Source organism: Gigantopelta aegis, chromosome 15 (genome assembly GCF_016097555.1).
Source record: "Gigantopelta aegis isolate Gae_Host chromosome 15, Gae_host_genome, whole genome shotgun sequence".
NCBI classification, from domain to species: Eukaryota; Metazoa; Mollusca; class Gastropoda; order Neomphalida; family Peltospiridae; genus Gigantopelta; species Gigantopelta aegis.
In genome coordinates this window covers 18686434-18702545 of record NC_054713.1, presented here as the reverse complement: position 1 = coordinate 18702545, position 16112 = coordinate 18686434, and the positions used below count along the sequence as shown (strand labels likewise).

The following is a 16112-nucleotide window of genomic DNA, read 5'->3' as shown; positions in this document are numbered from 1 at the left end:
GAAATAAAAGTAGTTAAAAAAAAAAGAATAAAGAAACAAAACACGCACAAAAAACCAACCAACCAACCAACCAGAACCACCACAACGACACAAACCATTTAGTTAAATCCAGTAAAAATGCCTAGGACTTGTATGAAACCGTATATGTGTTTTGCAGTAATGGTAATATGAATAAAAAAAAACCCCGAAATTAACCTCAAAAAATACATATCACGAACCACTCCCCCCCCAAAAAAAAAGAAAAAAAAAGAAAAAAAAAAAGTAAGAAGAATAATAATTAAAAAAAATAAAAAAAAAAAAACAAACCCCCGACATATGTACAATCTTTTGTACATCGATGCATCTACAAATTAATTTTATCACTAGGTCGAACTGCAGACGTTTTTTGATAAATAGCCAATACACGATAATCCTACAAGGCACAATTGCTTGGATAAATCATTGTATAGGTTCTTGCGGCGTTTTGACTAAATAAATACACGAATACTACCTGTCTAAATTAGGATTTTAACAGATGGGCTAATCTGGGGGGGGTTGTGGTCTGGGATATGTCAGCAACGCCCGTGTTACCTGTCAAACCTGGCCAGACCTACCTGTCTTTTTACCTGTTATATACCTGTCTTTACCTGATACTACCTGTCTCGACCTTTACTGGGGCAGGAGTAGCCAAAAAACCAGTGGTAAAGCGCTTACTTGATTGCGCGGTCGGTTTGAGATCGATCCCCGTCGGTGGGCCCATTGGGCTATTTCTCGTTCCAGCCAGCGCACCACGACTGGTATATCGATGGCCGTGGTATGTGCTATCCTGTCTGTGGGATGGTGTATATAAAAGATCCCTTGCTACTAACGGAAAAATGTAGCGGGTTTCTTCTCTAAGACTATATGTCAAAATTATCATATGTTTGACATTCAATAAGCCGATGATTTAATAACTTAGTGGTGCTCTAGGGGTGTTGTTAAAAAAAAAAAACTATGAAACTATTCCTACCTTTATTTTACCAGTATTTACCTATATATCTACCTGTATGTATCACATTTACCTGTCTATCTTTATTTACTAGAATGTATCAATATCTTCCAGTAGTTTATCTGCCTCTACCTTTATTTTCCTAAACCTAACTTACCAGTATTTATCAATATCTACCTGTATTACCTATACCTACCTGTTTTACCTGTCTCTATCTCTGTTTACCAGTATTATTATTATTTTCCTGTATTTACCTGTCACTGCCAGGAATTACCAGTATTTATCAATATCTACCTATATTACCTATACCTACCTGTTTTACCTGTCTCTATCTCTGTTTACCAGTATTATTATTATTTTCCTGTATTTACCTGTCACTGCCTGTGTTTACCAGTATTGATCAATATCTACCTGCATTTACCTATACCTACCTGTTTGACCTGTTTAGGCTATACCTCTGGTTACTAGTATTTGTCAATATCTACCTGTATTTACCTATATTTACCTGCTATACTTGTCTTTACATGCATCGTTTTGCATTTACGTGGATCTACTTGTATTTACCTTTAACTATATGCATTTCCCCACATCTACCTACATTTAGCCACATATATACCTGTATTTACTGTATCTTCTTTGCATCTACCTGCGGGGAGGGGGTGTGTCTAACTCAGTTGGAAGAGCGTTCGCATGATATGCTTGGATCGAAGGATCGAATCATCTTGGATTTTCCAGTCGCAGTCAGTGCCCCACGACTGGTATATCAAAGACCATGGTATGTGCTGTCCTGTCTGTGAGAAAGACCATAATGGAAACATGTAACGAGTTTCCTCTGATGTTTCACAATGACCAAATGTTTGCCATTCAGTAGCCGATGATTTATAAATCAATGTGTTCTAGTGGTGCCGTTAAACAGAACAAACTTTCAGTATCTACTTGTATCTTCCTTTATTTTCCGGATTCCGGAATCTACCTGTATATTCTTTCCCTCCTTTCCCTTCCTAAATTTGTTTCATACATTTCATTTTGTTTCATTTTTTGAATCACTTTCCTTTTCGCCATCATGATTTCCTTTCCTTCCATTATTTTTCGATTTTTCTTTTTTTGATTTTGCTTTCTTTTCTTTCCATGTTTTTTGCCGTTTCCTTTCTTTTCTTTTCTTATCAAGGTCGCTTCCATTCTTTTTTTCTTTTCTTTCTTTTCTTTTTCTTTTGTTTTGCTTTGCTATGGTTTTTTTTTTTTTTTTTTTGGTTTTTTTTTCCCAGAAAGGACGAAAAGAAAGAATTGTAAATTTTTAATGAAAGAAAGAAAGAAAGAAAGAAAGAATGAATGAATGAATGAATGAATAATGTGGTTTTATTGTATTTTATATTATTTATTATTATTTTTGATTATCATTATTATCATAATAATATCTCCAGTCTCCTCCTCTTTCCCCTTTTACACACCCCCCCCCCCGTTTTAAACTTTATTTTGGGGCTCCAGTCCCTCACATACAAACACACAGCCCATGTAGAGGGGCATACACGAGTTGTTCAACACAGTATCATACATACAAGCAGAGAGAAAGCTAAGTCAAAACCCCTTAATAAATAAAGTGCATATAGTGAATGAATGAATGAATGAATGAATGAATGTATGAATAAATAAATATATAAAATATTCGTCCATTCATCAATTTATTTATTATAAAAAGATTAATAATTGATGAATGGACGAATATTTTATATTAAAACAACTTTTTTTTTAGAAGACATAAGTTTGTAGGTAGCTAAGTGAAGTCGATCAACAAAATACATCCAACACCAAACATTATTACTACGCGTTAGCGATGTGGGACAGACACCAGTAGCTCAGTCATATGTGGTGTGGTGCACTTTCCAATCGACAACATTGTTGTACCCCCCCCCCCCCCCCCCCCCCCCCCCTTTCAAACCTCTATGGCGAAATAAACAGCTATTAATAAAACAAAGCCCCAGCTATTGATAAAATAAAGCCCACGAAAAACAATCAACAACCCCCCCCCCAAAAAAAAAACCCCACTATTTATTTATTTATTTATTCAATTTTTTTATAGTTTGAGCACGACAACATCAATTTACCATAGTTAATATTACGTTAGAGGTGGAGAACGACACGTAGAGCGACATTTCAATCATTAAAATGAAGAATTTGGTAATTCTGGGAATATAGTCTTAAAGCTACATATTTATAGTTGTTTTATGCACTCGCCCACGACACAGCACATACGGAGCACCTTGATTTATCAATAATCGGAATAGTCTATAGAATGTGATTTACAATATTTGGTAATTCTGCAAACTCATGAATAGGCGTCTTAGAGAGAAAAGGGCACTGCGTACTTATTTCATAGCCTATGGTTTTATGTTTCGTTCTGGGGAAAATCTCATCTGGTGCAGGCTACAAATAGGGTCCACCAGGGGGGGTGGAACTGGGGTGTGTGTGGTGGTGTTCGTCGACGAACCAAGTAGAACACTTTCTATTTGTTTTGCACCCCCCCATATGTAAAACCCCCCCCGAAGCGGGACCACGTAGCCTACGAACCCCCTGCTTCCACTGTCAACGAGTACTCGTTGTACTCGGGCATTAGGCCGAGTCTCAGCCTGAATCGGCCTGACGCGTAAACGTACACAGGACTCAAGTACCCGTGCAAGGTGGAATATAATAATTAACTATAATACAACGGCAGTAGATAATCATCGATATAAGTTACACAGTAATTATAATATAATCATGCGCTAGTTTTTCTTTTCAAACTGGCCGTCCGTGCTTCTTCAACACTGAACATATCAACAGGTTTCTAAATGCAATACAGTGGTATGATTTGGTATCCATGTTCAGCGCTGGAATTAAAGGGACATTCCTGAGTTTGCTGCATTGTAAGATGTTTCCGACTAATAACATATTTCTACGATTAAACTTACATATTAAATATGGTTTCTTGTTTAGAATATCAGTGTCTGTAAGAAGCCCAAACTGGATTTTGTCTTCAAATAATTTCGTACGTACGAAAAAAATATACTTTCGGAAATAAAATGGAATTTAACCTAGTACAAATATTAGAACGATCAGAAACACATTTAATATACAGGCACTAATATTTTATGCCAAAAAAAAATATTTGATATGTAATTACAATCGTTAGAAGGTCTCTGTTAGTCGATAACATCTTAAAAAATGCAGCAAACTCAGGAATGTCCCTTTAAGATGCATGATGCTATTTTACTTTATTCCTTAGTCTGATCATCATCTAGTGTAAGTGTCGGGTACTCGGGTCCGATATTTTGGACTCGTGGAGGCCCTGGCTACAAGTACAATCGCATTGACTACAACCTGCTACAGATAGCCGTTATAACTACCTATAACGCAACTTTATCTGACCTAGTCTGAACGGACATAGGGAGTGGTGGTTGACTTAATCAGTTAATGTGCGCCGTGCACTATATCTGACCATATCCACTTCCAGTTCCCAATGCAAAACAAATAGGTCACATGTTGATATGAGAGGTCAGCTGACACAAGAAGTTGCTTTCCTGAGGCTAGTCCGTGTTTTTCGAACTTGTCCTGCGATGCTGTCCCGGCGGACGTCATACACACAGTGTGGAGGATGGGACGGCCAGCGACGAGGAACAGGTTGGATTACAATATAGTCGTATCTGCCTTCATAATTTGAGCCAGGCCCATAGGATCTGGAGGGGAGGTATGATAGTTGGGGAGGGGGAGGGGTTTGCTGTGCTACCACTTACTGAGCAAATTTGTTTTACGTTTTTTTAAATCCTATTATATAAACTAAAAAAGTTTACTTATGCCCCTCGGCCACTCACCCCCCCCCCCCCCGCCACTTCTATACCCCCCCCCCCCCCCTAGGGCCTGTGAGTTTTGTTATTTATTTCTGCATATTGTTCCTATGTGCACTTGTGCACGTTAAATATTGTTGGGTACATATTATTAAGACCTGTAATGACATCATTAATACGCCCCTCAGTTTTGATTGTATCTCGATTAGAATAAATTGACTTAAAAGATTGAGTAATAAGTAAGGCTGTCTTAAATTTAAAGGCGCATAGACCTCTAAAAGCAACTGACCTCGATGGTGTTGTGATTAAGCGCCATCGTAATTAAGACTGCCAGATTATGGGTTCGCATCCTGGTACCGGTGAGATTTTACGGCTCAATAGAAAAGTGTAAAGTCACTACATTTGACGTTTAATCCACCGATCACCAGCTGTTTAACTATTAAACTTTAACCCCTGTGTTGGACTGACAATGTCAGCCCAGACAGTTGATGTGTGTGCACTCGGCAGTGTTTGTGAATCGTAATTCAATATAAGTACAAACATGAGAGAGAGAGAGAGAGAGAGAGAGAGAGAGAGAGAGAGAGAGAGAGAGAGAGAGAGAGAGAGAGAGAGAGAGCGCAGAGAGTGTGAGAGACAGCCGGCAGAGATGTGAGAATACAGCAAGTATAGAGGAGAGAGAGGCAGAGAGTGTGAGATACAGCAAGGTATAGCGAGCTACGATCTCCTCTGCGCTCGCTACTCGCTAGAGATCGATCGAGCTCATCTCTCTCGCGCTCTCCTTTCATTGCTTGCTTTCTTTACTTTCTCTTAGGGAGAGAGAGAGAAGAGAGAGAGAGAGGAGAGAGAGCGCTCGCTCTCTCTCCCTCTCTTGTTCTCTGGGAGCCTGAGAGATCTAGCTCTCTCGTGCGTCTCTCGGGAGAGGCTCTCTCTTGAAGATGAGGAGAGCGCTCTGGGTCTGAGATGTCAGCAAGATAGAGGGGAGAGAGAGAGAGAGAGGGGAGACAGATGAGAGAGAGAGAGTGAGATACAGCAAGAGAGAGAGAGAGAGAGAGAGAGAGAGAGAGAGAGCGATCTGAAGATACAGCAAGAGAGAGAGAGAGAGAGAGAGAGAGAGAGAGAGAGAGAGAGAGAGAGAGAGAGAGAGAGAGAGAGAGACAGAGAGAGAGCAGAGAGACCGACAAGATAGAGAGAGAGAGAGAGAGAGAGTGTGATAGACAGAGAGAGAGAGAGAGAGAGAGAGAGAGAGAGGAGAGAGAGAGAGAGAGAGAGACTCAGACATATAGTTCGTATGATTAGATGACACGTGACACATGTGTCACGTTATACAGGACTTCACATATGTATTGTTTTAGGCAGAAATACAATAAAATGTTTAAGATAATCATGTACCTTTCATTCATTTAAAAAAAAAAAAGAGTTCATTATTTCACAAAACATAACATCATCATCATCGTCGTCGTCATCGTCGTCGTTATCATCATCATCATCATCATTATCATCATGATCATCATCATCATCATAATAATAATAATAATAATAATAATAATAGCCATCATCATGATCATCATGATCATCATGACCACCACCGTCATTATTATCATCAGAATCATGACTGTCAACAGCAATAATGTCATTGGTATTAGTTTCATTATTATTAGTTTACTTACTATTATTATTATTATATTATTATTATTATATTATTATTTTGAACAGCGCCCTCTACTGGAAAGACCTCAAACATCCGTCCCAAGAAAAGATTACGAGGTAAGCTCTGGGAAATGGCGTCTTGTGAGTCAATACACAAGGTACTTTTGCTAATTAAATTTGCACAATACCACCATTTAACATTTTTTGTCCATTTAAGCAATTGTTTAAGCACTCGGCCAGGACATTTTGGCCGATGGGGTGGTGATGGCGTTGACAAAATGAATAATGAAAATTAAAAGTTGCAAGTAACTTATTTAGACGTTTCGGTCTTGGATTTGGTTTTCTGATCCACTTTAGAAATGACGTGGTCAAGATGTGAATGCGAATCCGAAGACGACATGCGTCTTTAAGACAAGTTACCGATCACGAATATTATGTTTGCTTTCACCGTAAATTCCTCGATTGATCAATACCTGTCCCGAGTCAGGCCCCCGATCATATCAGAGATCGTGACTCGGGATGGGCGTATTCGAAACCCTAGTGGTATATGAGCACATTAAACTAGTTACCTACGTACCTACGTACGTACGTACGTACGTACGTACGTACGTACGTACCTGCCTACCTACCTACCTACCTACCGGGTACATTTGTTTTTTTATTTAAAGACGCACTCAGTACATTTTATTTACGGTTATATGGCGTCAGACATATGATTAAGGACCACACAGATATTGAGAGAGGAAACCCGCTGTCGCCACTTCATGGGCTACTATTTTTGATTTTATATGCACCATCCCACAGACAGGGTAGTACATACCACGGCCTTTGATATACCAGTCGTGATGCACTGGCTGGAACGAGAAATAGCTCAATTGGCCCACCGACGGGGATCGATCCGAGACCGACCGCGCATCGAGCGAACGCTTTACCACTGGGCTACATCCCGCCCCCTTACCTACCTACCTACCTGGAATGATTTCACGAATCATACCTCTGATGTACGACAGTTGCTGGCATCTCCCAACGCTTATTATGCAAGTGCTCCACAACTGGAATATCAAAGACTGTTGTGTGTGCTGTCCTGTCAGTGGGAAGAGTTGGATTGTTTTTTTTAACGACACCACTAGAACACTTGATTGATTAATCATCGGCTATTGGATGTCAGACATTTGGTAATTCTGATTCGAATTCAGCAGAGGAAACTCGTTACAATTTTGTTCCTAATAACAGGCGCGCGCTACAACAGTTTGCTCCGAATGTGCACGTTAAGCCCTTGACCTGACCTGATCCGGCCTGACCTGACCTGACCCGACCTGACCCGACCTGACCTGACCTGACCTAATGAAGAGAATATTACTGAAGACTTTGTGTCAGAATTATCCAAGGTTTAACATACAACAGCCGATGATTAATTAATCAATGAATTGCTCTAGAGGTATCGTTAAACACAAACGATCATTAATTGTTGACTGTCACTATTTTTAGAGTCTGGATTATGATCGTTTCTTCAACAAGCCATATGAAGATCTGCTGGAAAGACAAAGAAAAGAACACGTGCGTATTTAGAGTTTTACAGTACGCGACACGGAACCTAGCACACCAAAATAGTCTGGTTTTATTTTGAATAACAATGCCTCAAAACTAATAAACTGACTGTTAAATGTGATATTCATGAACCATGATACTTCAATTATTGTGGATGATTCCCATTTCTATAAAATGGTAACTGAAATGTGCAAACAATTACCATTTATCTCTGTCTTGTGTTCTTCTCCTTCTGCTCCTCCTCCTCCTCCTCCTCCTCCTCCTTCTCCTTCTCCTCCTCCTCCTCCTCCTTCTTCTTCTTCTTCATTTTCTTCTAAATCTTATCCCTTGTGATTCTCTTGCATCTTATTCGCTATTTTCTCTGCTCTCGTTCATGTCCAACTATATGTATGTGTTGAACTTTAGTCTGGATCAATTTCTGTCAGTTTTGTCATTTTAAACATATTTTGTTGTTGCTTAGAACATAGGATATATATGTAAAGTAGTGATTCGGGGCTCCCAAACCCGACACTGCTATATGATCTGGGACAATAAATATTTATTACCCCCCCCACCCCCACCCCCCACCCCCCAAAAAAAAAAAACCCCAACAAATTATTAAAGAAGACATTATTATGTCGACTTTTATTAATATTTATTACTGTACAAACTGACATCTACCTTAAAATAATCGAGCAAAGGTAAAAAATATATATAAGAATTGTTTCTCATTTTGAGAAATGAGAAACAAATCTTATAATTACAAACAGTACAAGAAGTGTACCTTAAAACACTCAAAAATAATTTCTTTCGTTCTTACCGTCAGCCATGTTCTGTAAATAAGCGTAGGAATACATGTATACATACTATTGGAAATTGTCCGCTAAAAATAAAAATAAGTATTGAATCAACAAAAACAGAGTATATATCTTTATTATAACTTCTTTTTAAAAAATGAAACAATTTCATGTGCAGATTTGTCTTGTGTTTTTCTATCGCAAAGTGACCTTGATATTAACTTTGTTTACGTGTAGTGACTGTTGGTGTTGTGCGGTTATTTCGATATTGGTCTTCCGTGATGACGTATTTTTATGAGGTTTATGGAAGGATAACGCTTGGTTTTTTAGTGACGTCAGCCAATCAGAATACAGTAAATCGTATAAATTCGGAAAGTTTGTAATTATAACAATACTGTACATTGTGTATTCTCTATATATTTTGTTTTGTTTGTTTATTTTTCAGTCTGAGGCGAAACTCGGAATCATCAAATGGATAGTTACTTTTATTGTTGGATTCTTAACAGGAATGGTAAAGTTAAAAATGCTTAATTAGATTACAAGCACACACCGTAGGAACGGTGTACAGCAGGAATTAATTGCACAGATAATTGCTCAGATAAGCTCCATGTTATTTGTTATCGCTGTAACAATTCTGTAAATATCTTATAACATAAGAAACTTATGTATTCGAATTTTTACGCTGTACAGTAAAGATATAAGATGATATTATATGCGAAGTTTAGCGACTCAGTGTTAAAAAATAAGTTAATACTTGAGCGAAACGTCCGCCGAAATAGTGATTGTTTTGCTTTCTTCAGTAATGTTAGATAAATACTGCAAAATATGAAAACATATACTTAATTTGACATATAGGATACAAAATATGGTCTATTTAAATTAAGCATGCAAACTTGTGTAGTCGTACCGCCAATATTAACTGAATTATTGCATTTATAAAATGGGTTGTTGAAAAATCAAGTGTATGACGCGTACGCCATGCCGGTTTTGACTAGTGTACGATTTCAATATCCACCCAGTGTACGACGTGCACCCATAAATGTTTCAAAAATATACCGTCTAATGCATAGTTTTAATACACATTAAAAAAAATTTTTTTCAGAGCACATTTTTTAGCAAATAATCCATCTTCAAAAGCACAATTATCATGGAACCATATGGCTGTAAACATTATAATTAGGTAAATACACGCTTCAGTGACGTAATAAAACATTGTTTAGGCAATAATCCATCTTCAAAATTATCAATACTAAAGTGAAACCTTTCTGAAGTTTAACCCCATATTAGATTTAAAAAAATTTGAAACAATATAAATGGTTTTGTAGAAAAAACCTATAACTGTACTTCCTAATTGAGGATCGTAAAGCAGAGGGCAAATATAGTTTTCAGTTGTTACTGTTATGACTGTGCCAGACAAACATTCAGATATTTTTTTTCTCTGCGAGTATAAAATGATTCTCTCTGAAGGAGACGCGACACAATACGAGTGATATGTATGAGAATAGCCATGAAAATAACCGATTACATAGAAACCGACGAAATCTCTATCTGTAGTTTCGGGACTGACAGGCACAGGTTTTGTCACGTTCGGACCACAGTTTGACACCCAATAGCCGATGTTATTTATCATGCTGGGGAAACGCAAAACCCACATTGTCGTAACATTTGGAGAATTGATTTTAATTATTGAAAGGTGTTAAACATTCATTCATTCAGGTTTCACTCTAGTCCATTGTGAGTAAGTCATGCATTGTCACTCGGCTATTCTCGTGTGAGTATTCTTGCACGAGACACTCATAGTGTGTGGCGTCGCTGCTGCCCTAGAGGCGAAAATCCGACCCCCATATTAGATTAGGTATCGATTTTTGAGTAGGAAACTGAGATAAATAAAACACGATATAAATGGTTCATTTAATCTCGTTTGACACTACCCCCGCCGAATCTGCCAAAAGTTTGCCGCATAAGTAACATAACGCGAAAAAGCAGAAAAAAATCGCATTTATGGCTGGACAATCGGAGTCGACGGTGTTGTTTTTTCTACAAACGGTTCCGTACGGTCTTTTTACTGGTATTGCTTCTGTGGAGGTGGCAGTAGTCAATCGTTTCCCGAAGGTGGCGTACCCGGATGTAGCGGTCCTGCCCGGGGGTATGACCCGTGGACTGTGAACACTTGTAAAACGGTCCCACAATGGTGCTTGGGGACACATGGAATGCCCTGGCAACGGCCGTTCTGGAGTAAAATATTGTTTTTGTGTCAAGAACTGCATATTCAGTCGGCCAGATACAGAGGCCAAAGCGACATGGAAAACAGTATGGCACCACGTCAGTGGTGACATGGTGCACGTGGCTTTTTGTCACAAAACAAAGACGTTTTATCTACGTTTTTTTAATGAAACCTTATATCACAAAGCATGAATAAACATAAAATCGGAGTGTGAACATGATGGCTTGATACCAGAACAATGAAATAACAAAACTATATCATAAAGCAGATCCACTGTGAAATGCAGCAAAACCAAATATATAGCTTTTTAAATCACTGCGCCAAGCATCTTTTATCTATGTGGGGTTTTTTTAAAAGCAAGAACGGTATTTGTACCGTGCTCCACATTTACATAATTAAACTAGAGTGAGTACATCATTTTTACATGATCCTTTAGGGTGTATACTACCAAATCAAATCCCATAGACGACAATAATAACATATGTGGCTAAAACCTGCAGCGTATCAAGCGAAATAAACACCACAGATATAAATACTACCACCCCTCATCCTTAAAGTGAATCTGAAAAAGAAATTGGGGGTGAAGCTGCTCATTTCAGAGATAACGGGTAGCGTCTATGACTACCCTAGTTCTGGACAAAATTTGAGTACTTTTTTTTACAGGTACCCCATACATGTTTCAAGCACAAGGCTACTTGACACAGTGGTACTAGATGAAATAAAATTGCATACATATTTTGCCCAGATGAAACTAGTGTTTTTTTACAACCAACACACTCACATTTATCACCAATCACAGGACTTGTGGTGTTCACTTCTCTATCAAAAGTGCCCCTCGAACTTTGACCCAACCGGAAGTTATTTGGTTTAGTACTACCATAACCATGATACGAAATGGAAGCTCGTTTAATATCCTATAAGTTTTCACCAGACTAGATTTCAAACTGGGTTGTGTAGTCCCACACTCACAGGACAGGTGTTAACTTTTCTATTACAAGTTGGGTGCACCTCGAACTTTGACCCAGCCGAAAATTATTTAGATATCTTTTGTAGCGAAACGATTTAATAGGTTGACCACAATTGAATTTTGGAATACTACTGGGCATATTGCAACTTTTGGTATTATTCCTAAGAGCTGACTAAAAAACCAAACGTTTTCTTACAGTTTGGGTAGTTGCTGGACAGTTTTACTTTTGTAACATAACTGACGTGTCCATGTTACCACCGGCCTCGGTGGCGTCGTGGTTAGGCCATCGGTCTATAGGCTGGTAGGTACTGGGTTCGGATCCCGGTCGAGGCATGGGATTTTTAATCCAGATACCGACTCCAAACCCTGAGTGAGTGCTCCGCAAGGCTCAATGGGTAGGTGTAAACCACTTGCACTGACCAGTGATCCATAACTGGTTCAACAAAGGCCATGGTTTGTGCTATCCTGCTTGTGGGAAGCGCAAATAAAAGATCCCTTGCTGCCTGTCGTAAAAGAGTAGCCTATGTGACGACAGCGGGTTTTATGTAAACAAAAAAACAGTGTCAGAATGACCATATGTTTGACGTCCAATAGCCGATGATAAGATAAAAAATGAATGTGCTCTAGTGGCGTCGTTAAATAAAAAGAAACTTTACTCTTTTTTTTCAAAGATTCTGCATACGTGAAAACGTCTTCCCGCATGAGTCACACAATACTGTCCGTCTCTTTGATTGGTGTAGATATGACTGGTGCAGCTTGATTGGTTGTCGTTTAAAGGTATTCCACTAAAGTCCAGTGGTCCATCTAGAAAGGTAATATTCACCGGCCTCGGGTAAGGCATCGGACATAAGGCTGGTAGATAATGGGTTCGCAGCCCCGTACCGGCTCCCACCTAGATCGAGTTTAACGACTCAGTGGGTATGTGTAAGCCCCCTACACTGACTGCTCTCTCATTAATCACTAACCGCTAACCTTCTGTCCTGGACATACAGCCCAGATAGCTAAATTATGTGCCCAGGACAGCGTGCCCGAGCCTTAATTGGATGTAAGCACGAAAATAAGTTTGAATGAACGAAAAAGGTAATATTTGTAGTTAGCATGAATATCATAAGTTTTGCTCACAAACCAAGATGCTACATTTTCCATAATTTCACACACTTCAACATGTAGCCTATATAGTACCTGTATATTAATTTGGATAGAAATGTAGTAGTAATAGAAAAATAATTCATAAAAAAGAACACGGTCTAACGAGAAAACCAAAAGGTTACGGAGTGCGATTCGTACACTTTGAAAATTGGCAAATGGGTGCGCGTCGTACGTACACGGGCTGGTGCGCGTCGTACACTGTGTATTCACAGGGCTCGTCTTTCGAAGCGGATTGTGTAGTTAATACTAAACACAAAGTTTAGATATTTTACATGAAGATTCAATGGTCAGCTAGGTAAAACTTTGTATATTCAATATTAGATGTTATGAATGGCATTATGTGGTTTTTGTTGTGAAAGAGAGCTGAAGTGCTACGATGAACACCGAATCAGAAACGTTTATTCATGCTGTTCGTGAATGGCAAAATAAAAACATGTGATTTTCAGTATGAAAGTCAGTTAAACTGTATACGTTTTCAGGCTAAAATTTCATACAGATTACTTTATTATGTATTGAGATATTTAAAAAGACGTTACGGTGATAACTAAAGGAATTCTTACTTTAGTGATAAAAATCAAGCTTTTCCTGATATGCAATTAACTCCTGCCATACACTGTTCCTACGGGGTGCAATGGGAGAAATATTATTTAATTGTAAAAATTACACGGAATTTATCATGATATTTAATTGTTCAGTAAATACCCATCAAAAAGGCCAGAAAACTAGACTGTCTTTATTTATGTGCTAAAAGTATTTCTAACAGCCCTATTTCATTGGGCAAGGAATAGATTTTAACTGATGAAAAGGGAATATAGGTAATAACCATAAGCTTACAAGACGGGTGGGGAAGTGGTGGGTATGGAGGGCAGGCAGGAGCAAACCCTCAAATTCGGGCAAAAAATCATAGAGATATTCGTGGAAAATGTGCTAACCTGAGACCGTTTTACCATGTGTTTCCACCATTCTACCAGCAAAATTAGTTGTAATCCATGTAAAAATGCGTAGTGATTAGTTTGCAACCTTATATAGCTGTTGACAGTAATGCTAATAGTATTATCAATACATGTTGTTAACCAGATTCGGGCATTTTCATTAAATTCGGGCAAAAGTCAGCCTGCCCCCTGTTCGTACTCCTATGGGAATAATTATTTTGTTTAACCATTTTTTGATAATAAAACGGATTTACAAGTAACACGAGACAAGACAAGACAAGACAAGACATTTATTCTGTTATTGAGGCCACATGACCAAGATAATTACTTTTAAAAACAAATTAATTGTGCACTATGCGTGTACAAATTACAATATAATATTAAATTAAAACTGGCTGATTTCTTTTTAAAAACAAGACTATTCCTTTAAAGGAGGGGATAATTGAGGCATTTGGCCAGGATATGCATAGTCAACGATATATAATGCACAGTATTGCTTAATATCAACAAGTATAATCGTATAGTTTATTAATAAAACGCTAAAATGTGACGGCTGTTATACATAACGGGCGCAGCCATTTTGTACCATCCAGTGAATAAGCCCTCTGGTGGTTAAGTAATACCTAACGTGTCACGTCAGAAATTAGTTTTCGAACTGAAGAAACAAAACATACCTGATTTTTGCGTATGCATAGCAATGTTCTATAATAATATCCATCCCAATAAGCCAGGACCAAGTATATATTATTTTTTAATACAAAATAAACCACCTTTATCAAAGTGTTCAAATAACTGTCTTATGTTTTGTACATAAATTAACCCACATACTGAAATAATAATCGGAGTGTTTTCTTGGTTAATTGATCTTTTCTTTCCGTGGCCTGTACCTGTGGTTCCTGAATGGCAGGTGTATATTTAGACGGTCCCCAGAAACTGTGTCTAGTCACACTAAAAAGACGTGGCTCTTTTATTAAGATCACAGGGTATTGTGTGATAACTGCGCGGACACCCCTCGAATCGTAATGGACATTATCAGCCGTCCTGCTTTATTACTGTAAGTAATTCTGTAAAACCCTTGATTAAGTAGACTTCCCCATCTAAAATCACAAACTGACCAATTACATAGTCCCAAAGAAAAGAAAATTATTATTTGGGTATCGTGAGTGGTCGTTTTTGCTCGAACGTACCCTACCAATAGGCCTAATAATATGCATTTTTTTCTTAGGATTTTTTAAAAGAGTAAAATACTATAAGTCCATTTCATTCTATTCATGCAAATTGAAATATATTTAGTTAAATAGTTTATTATACTATCAAGTCATTTATGTTGTTTTACAAGTCAGGTTGATGAAAGCGAAGCGCCTTGTCGTAAATTAGAGCGTTTGTTTACACTGTGCATAGAGGCGTTGGACGGAGCTGACGTCACTTCGCCTCAAGCTATACCACCGGATATCAGGCCTCAGACCACAATTAATTTCGCTATATGTTTCTATATAGCCTTAGTGGCTATAACATTTTTATTAATATCAGCAGGCCCGTGAAGTTTTGTATGTACCTTTGCCTGCATGGGAGACACATACCCTGAAAAGGACAACCCCTGTTGTCCAGCTCTTTCTCCCAGCATATTGGTTTAAACAGACACACCCTCTAAACCAGGCCGGAGTACACCCATTTTACACAAAAAGCACTACTTTTGCATGGGCCGGAATTACCACAAACAAGTCTTCAATGTCAGCAAGTTACACATGTTTACAAACTACATGCTATTCCCTGTCACTTCAGTCAAACAGTTGCCACTTCATAGCTGTCTGCCATGAAATAATCACAGTCAAACAGCAGACTACTTGCGCGGTGAAACTTCCGGATTTTGGACAACCAAATGGGAAGATAACTGTAATCTGAGGCCACATCACAAAAACGAATCTAAATGGCTGCTCCCAGTTATCAGGAATAAACATGTTTTTTTTATTAACTCTAAAATTACGCGTTTTTCATTTCTTAAAGTATCAGTATGTGTTGGTCATCCGGGTATGCATCTTTCCAACACACCAGGCTCATATTTGAGTTGATCCTCCTATCCCTTT

At 38.3% G+C, this 16112-nt stretch overlaps 1 protein-coding gene across 1 annotated transcript in view; it reads left to right on the top strand.

The window, feature by feature from the left end:
* Positions 1 to 16112, top strand: part of LOC121389698 (chloride transport protein 6-like) — a 55152-nt gene that overhangs the window by 2683 nt on the left and 36357 nt on the right. The window contains exons 2-5 of the mRNA XM_041521349.1: positions 4532 to 4621; positions 6499 to 6549; positions 7921 to 7989; positions 9202 to 9267. Of these exons, the coding sequence (XP_041377283.1) occupies positions 4532 to 4621; positions 6499 to 6549; positions 7921 to 7989; positions 9202 to 9267 (276 nt within the window). The remainder of the gene's footprint in view (positions 1 to 4531; positions 4622 to 6498; positions 6550 to 7920; positions 7990 to 9201; positions 9268 to 16112) is intronic.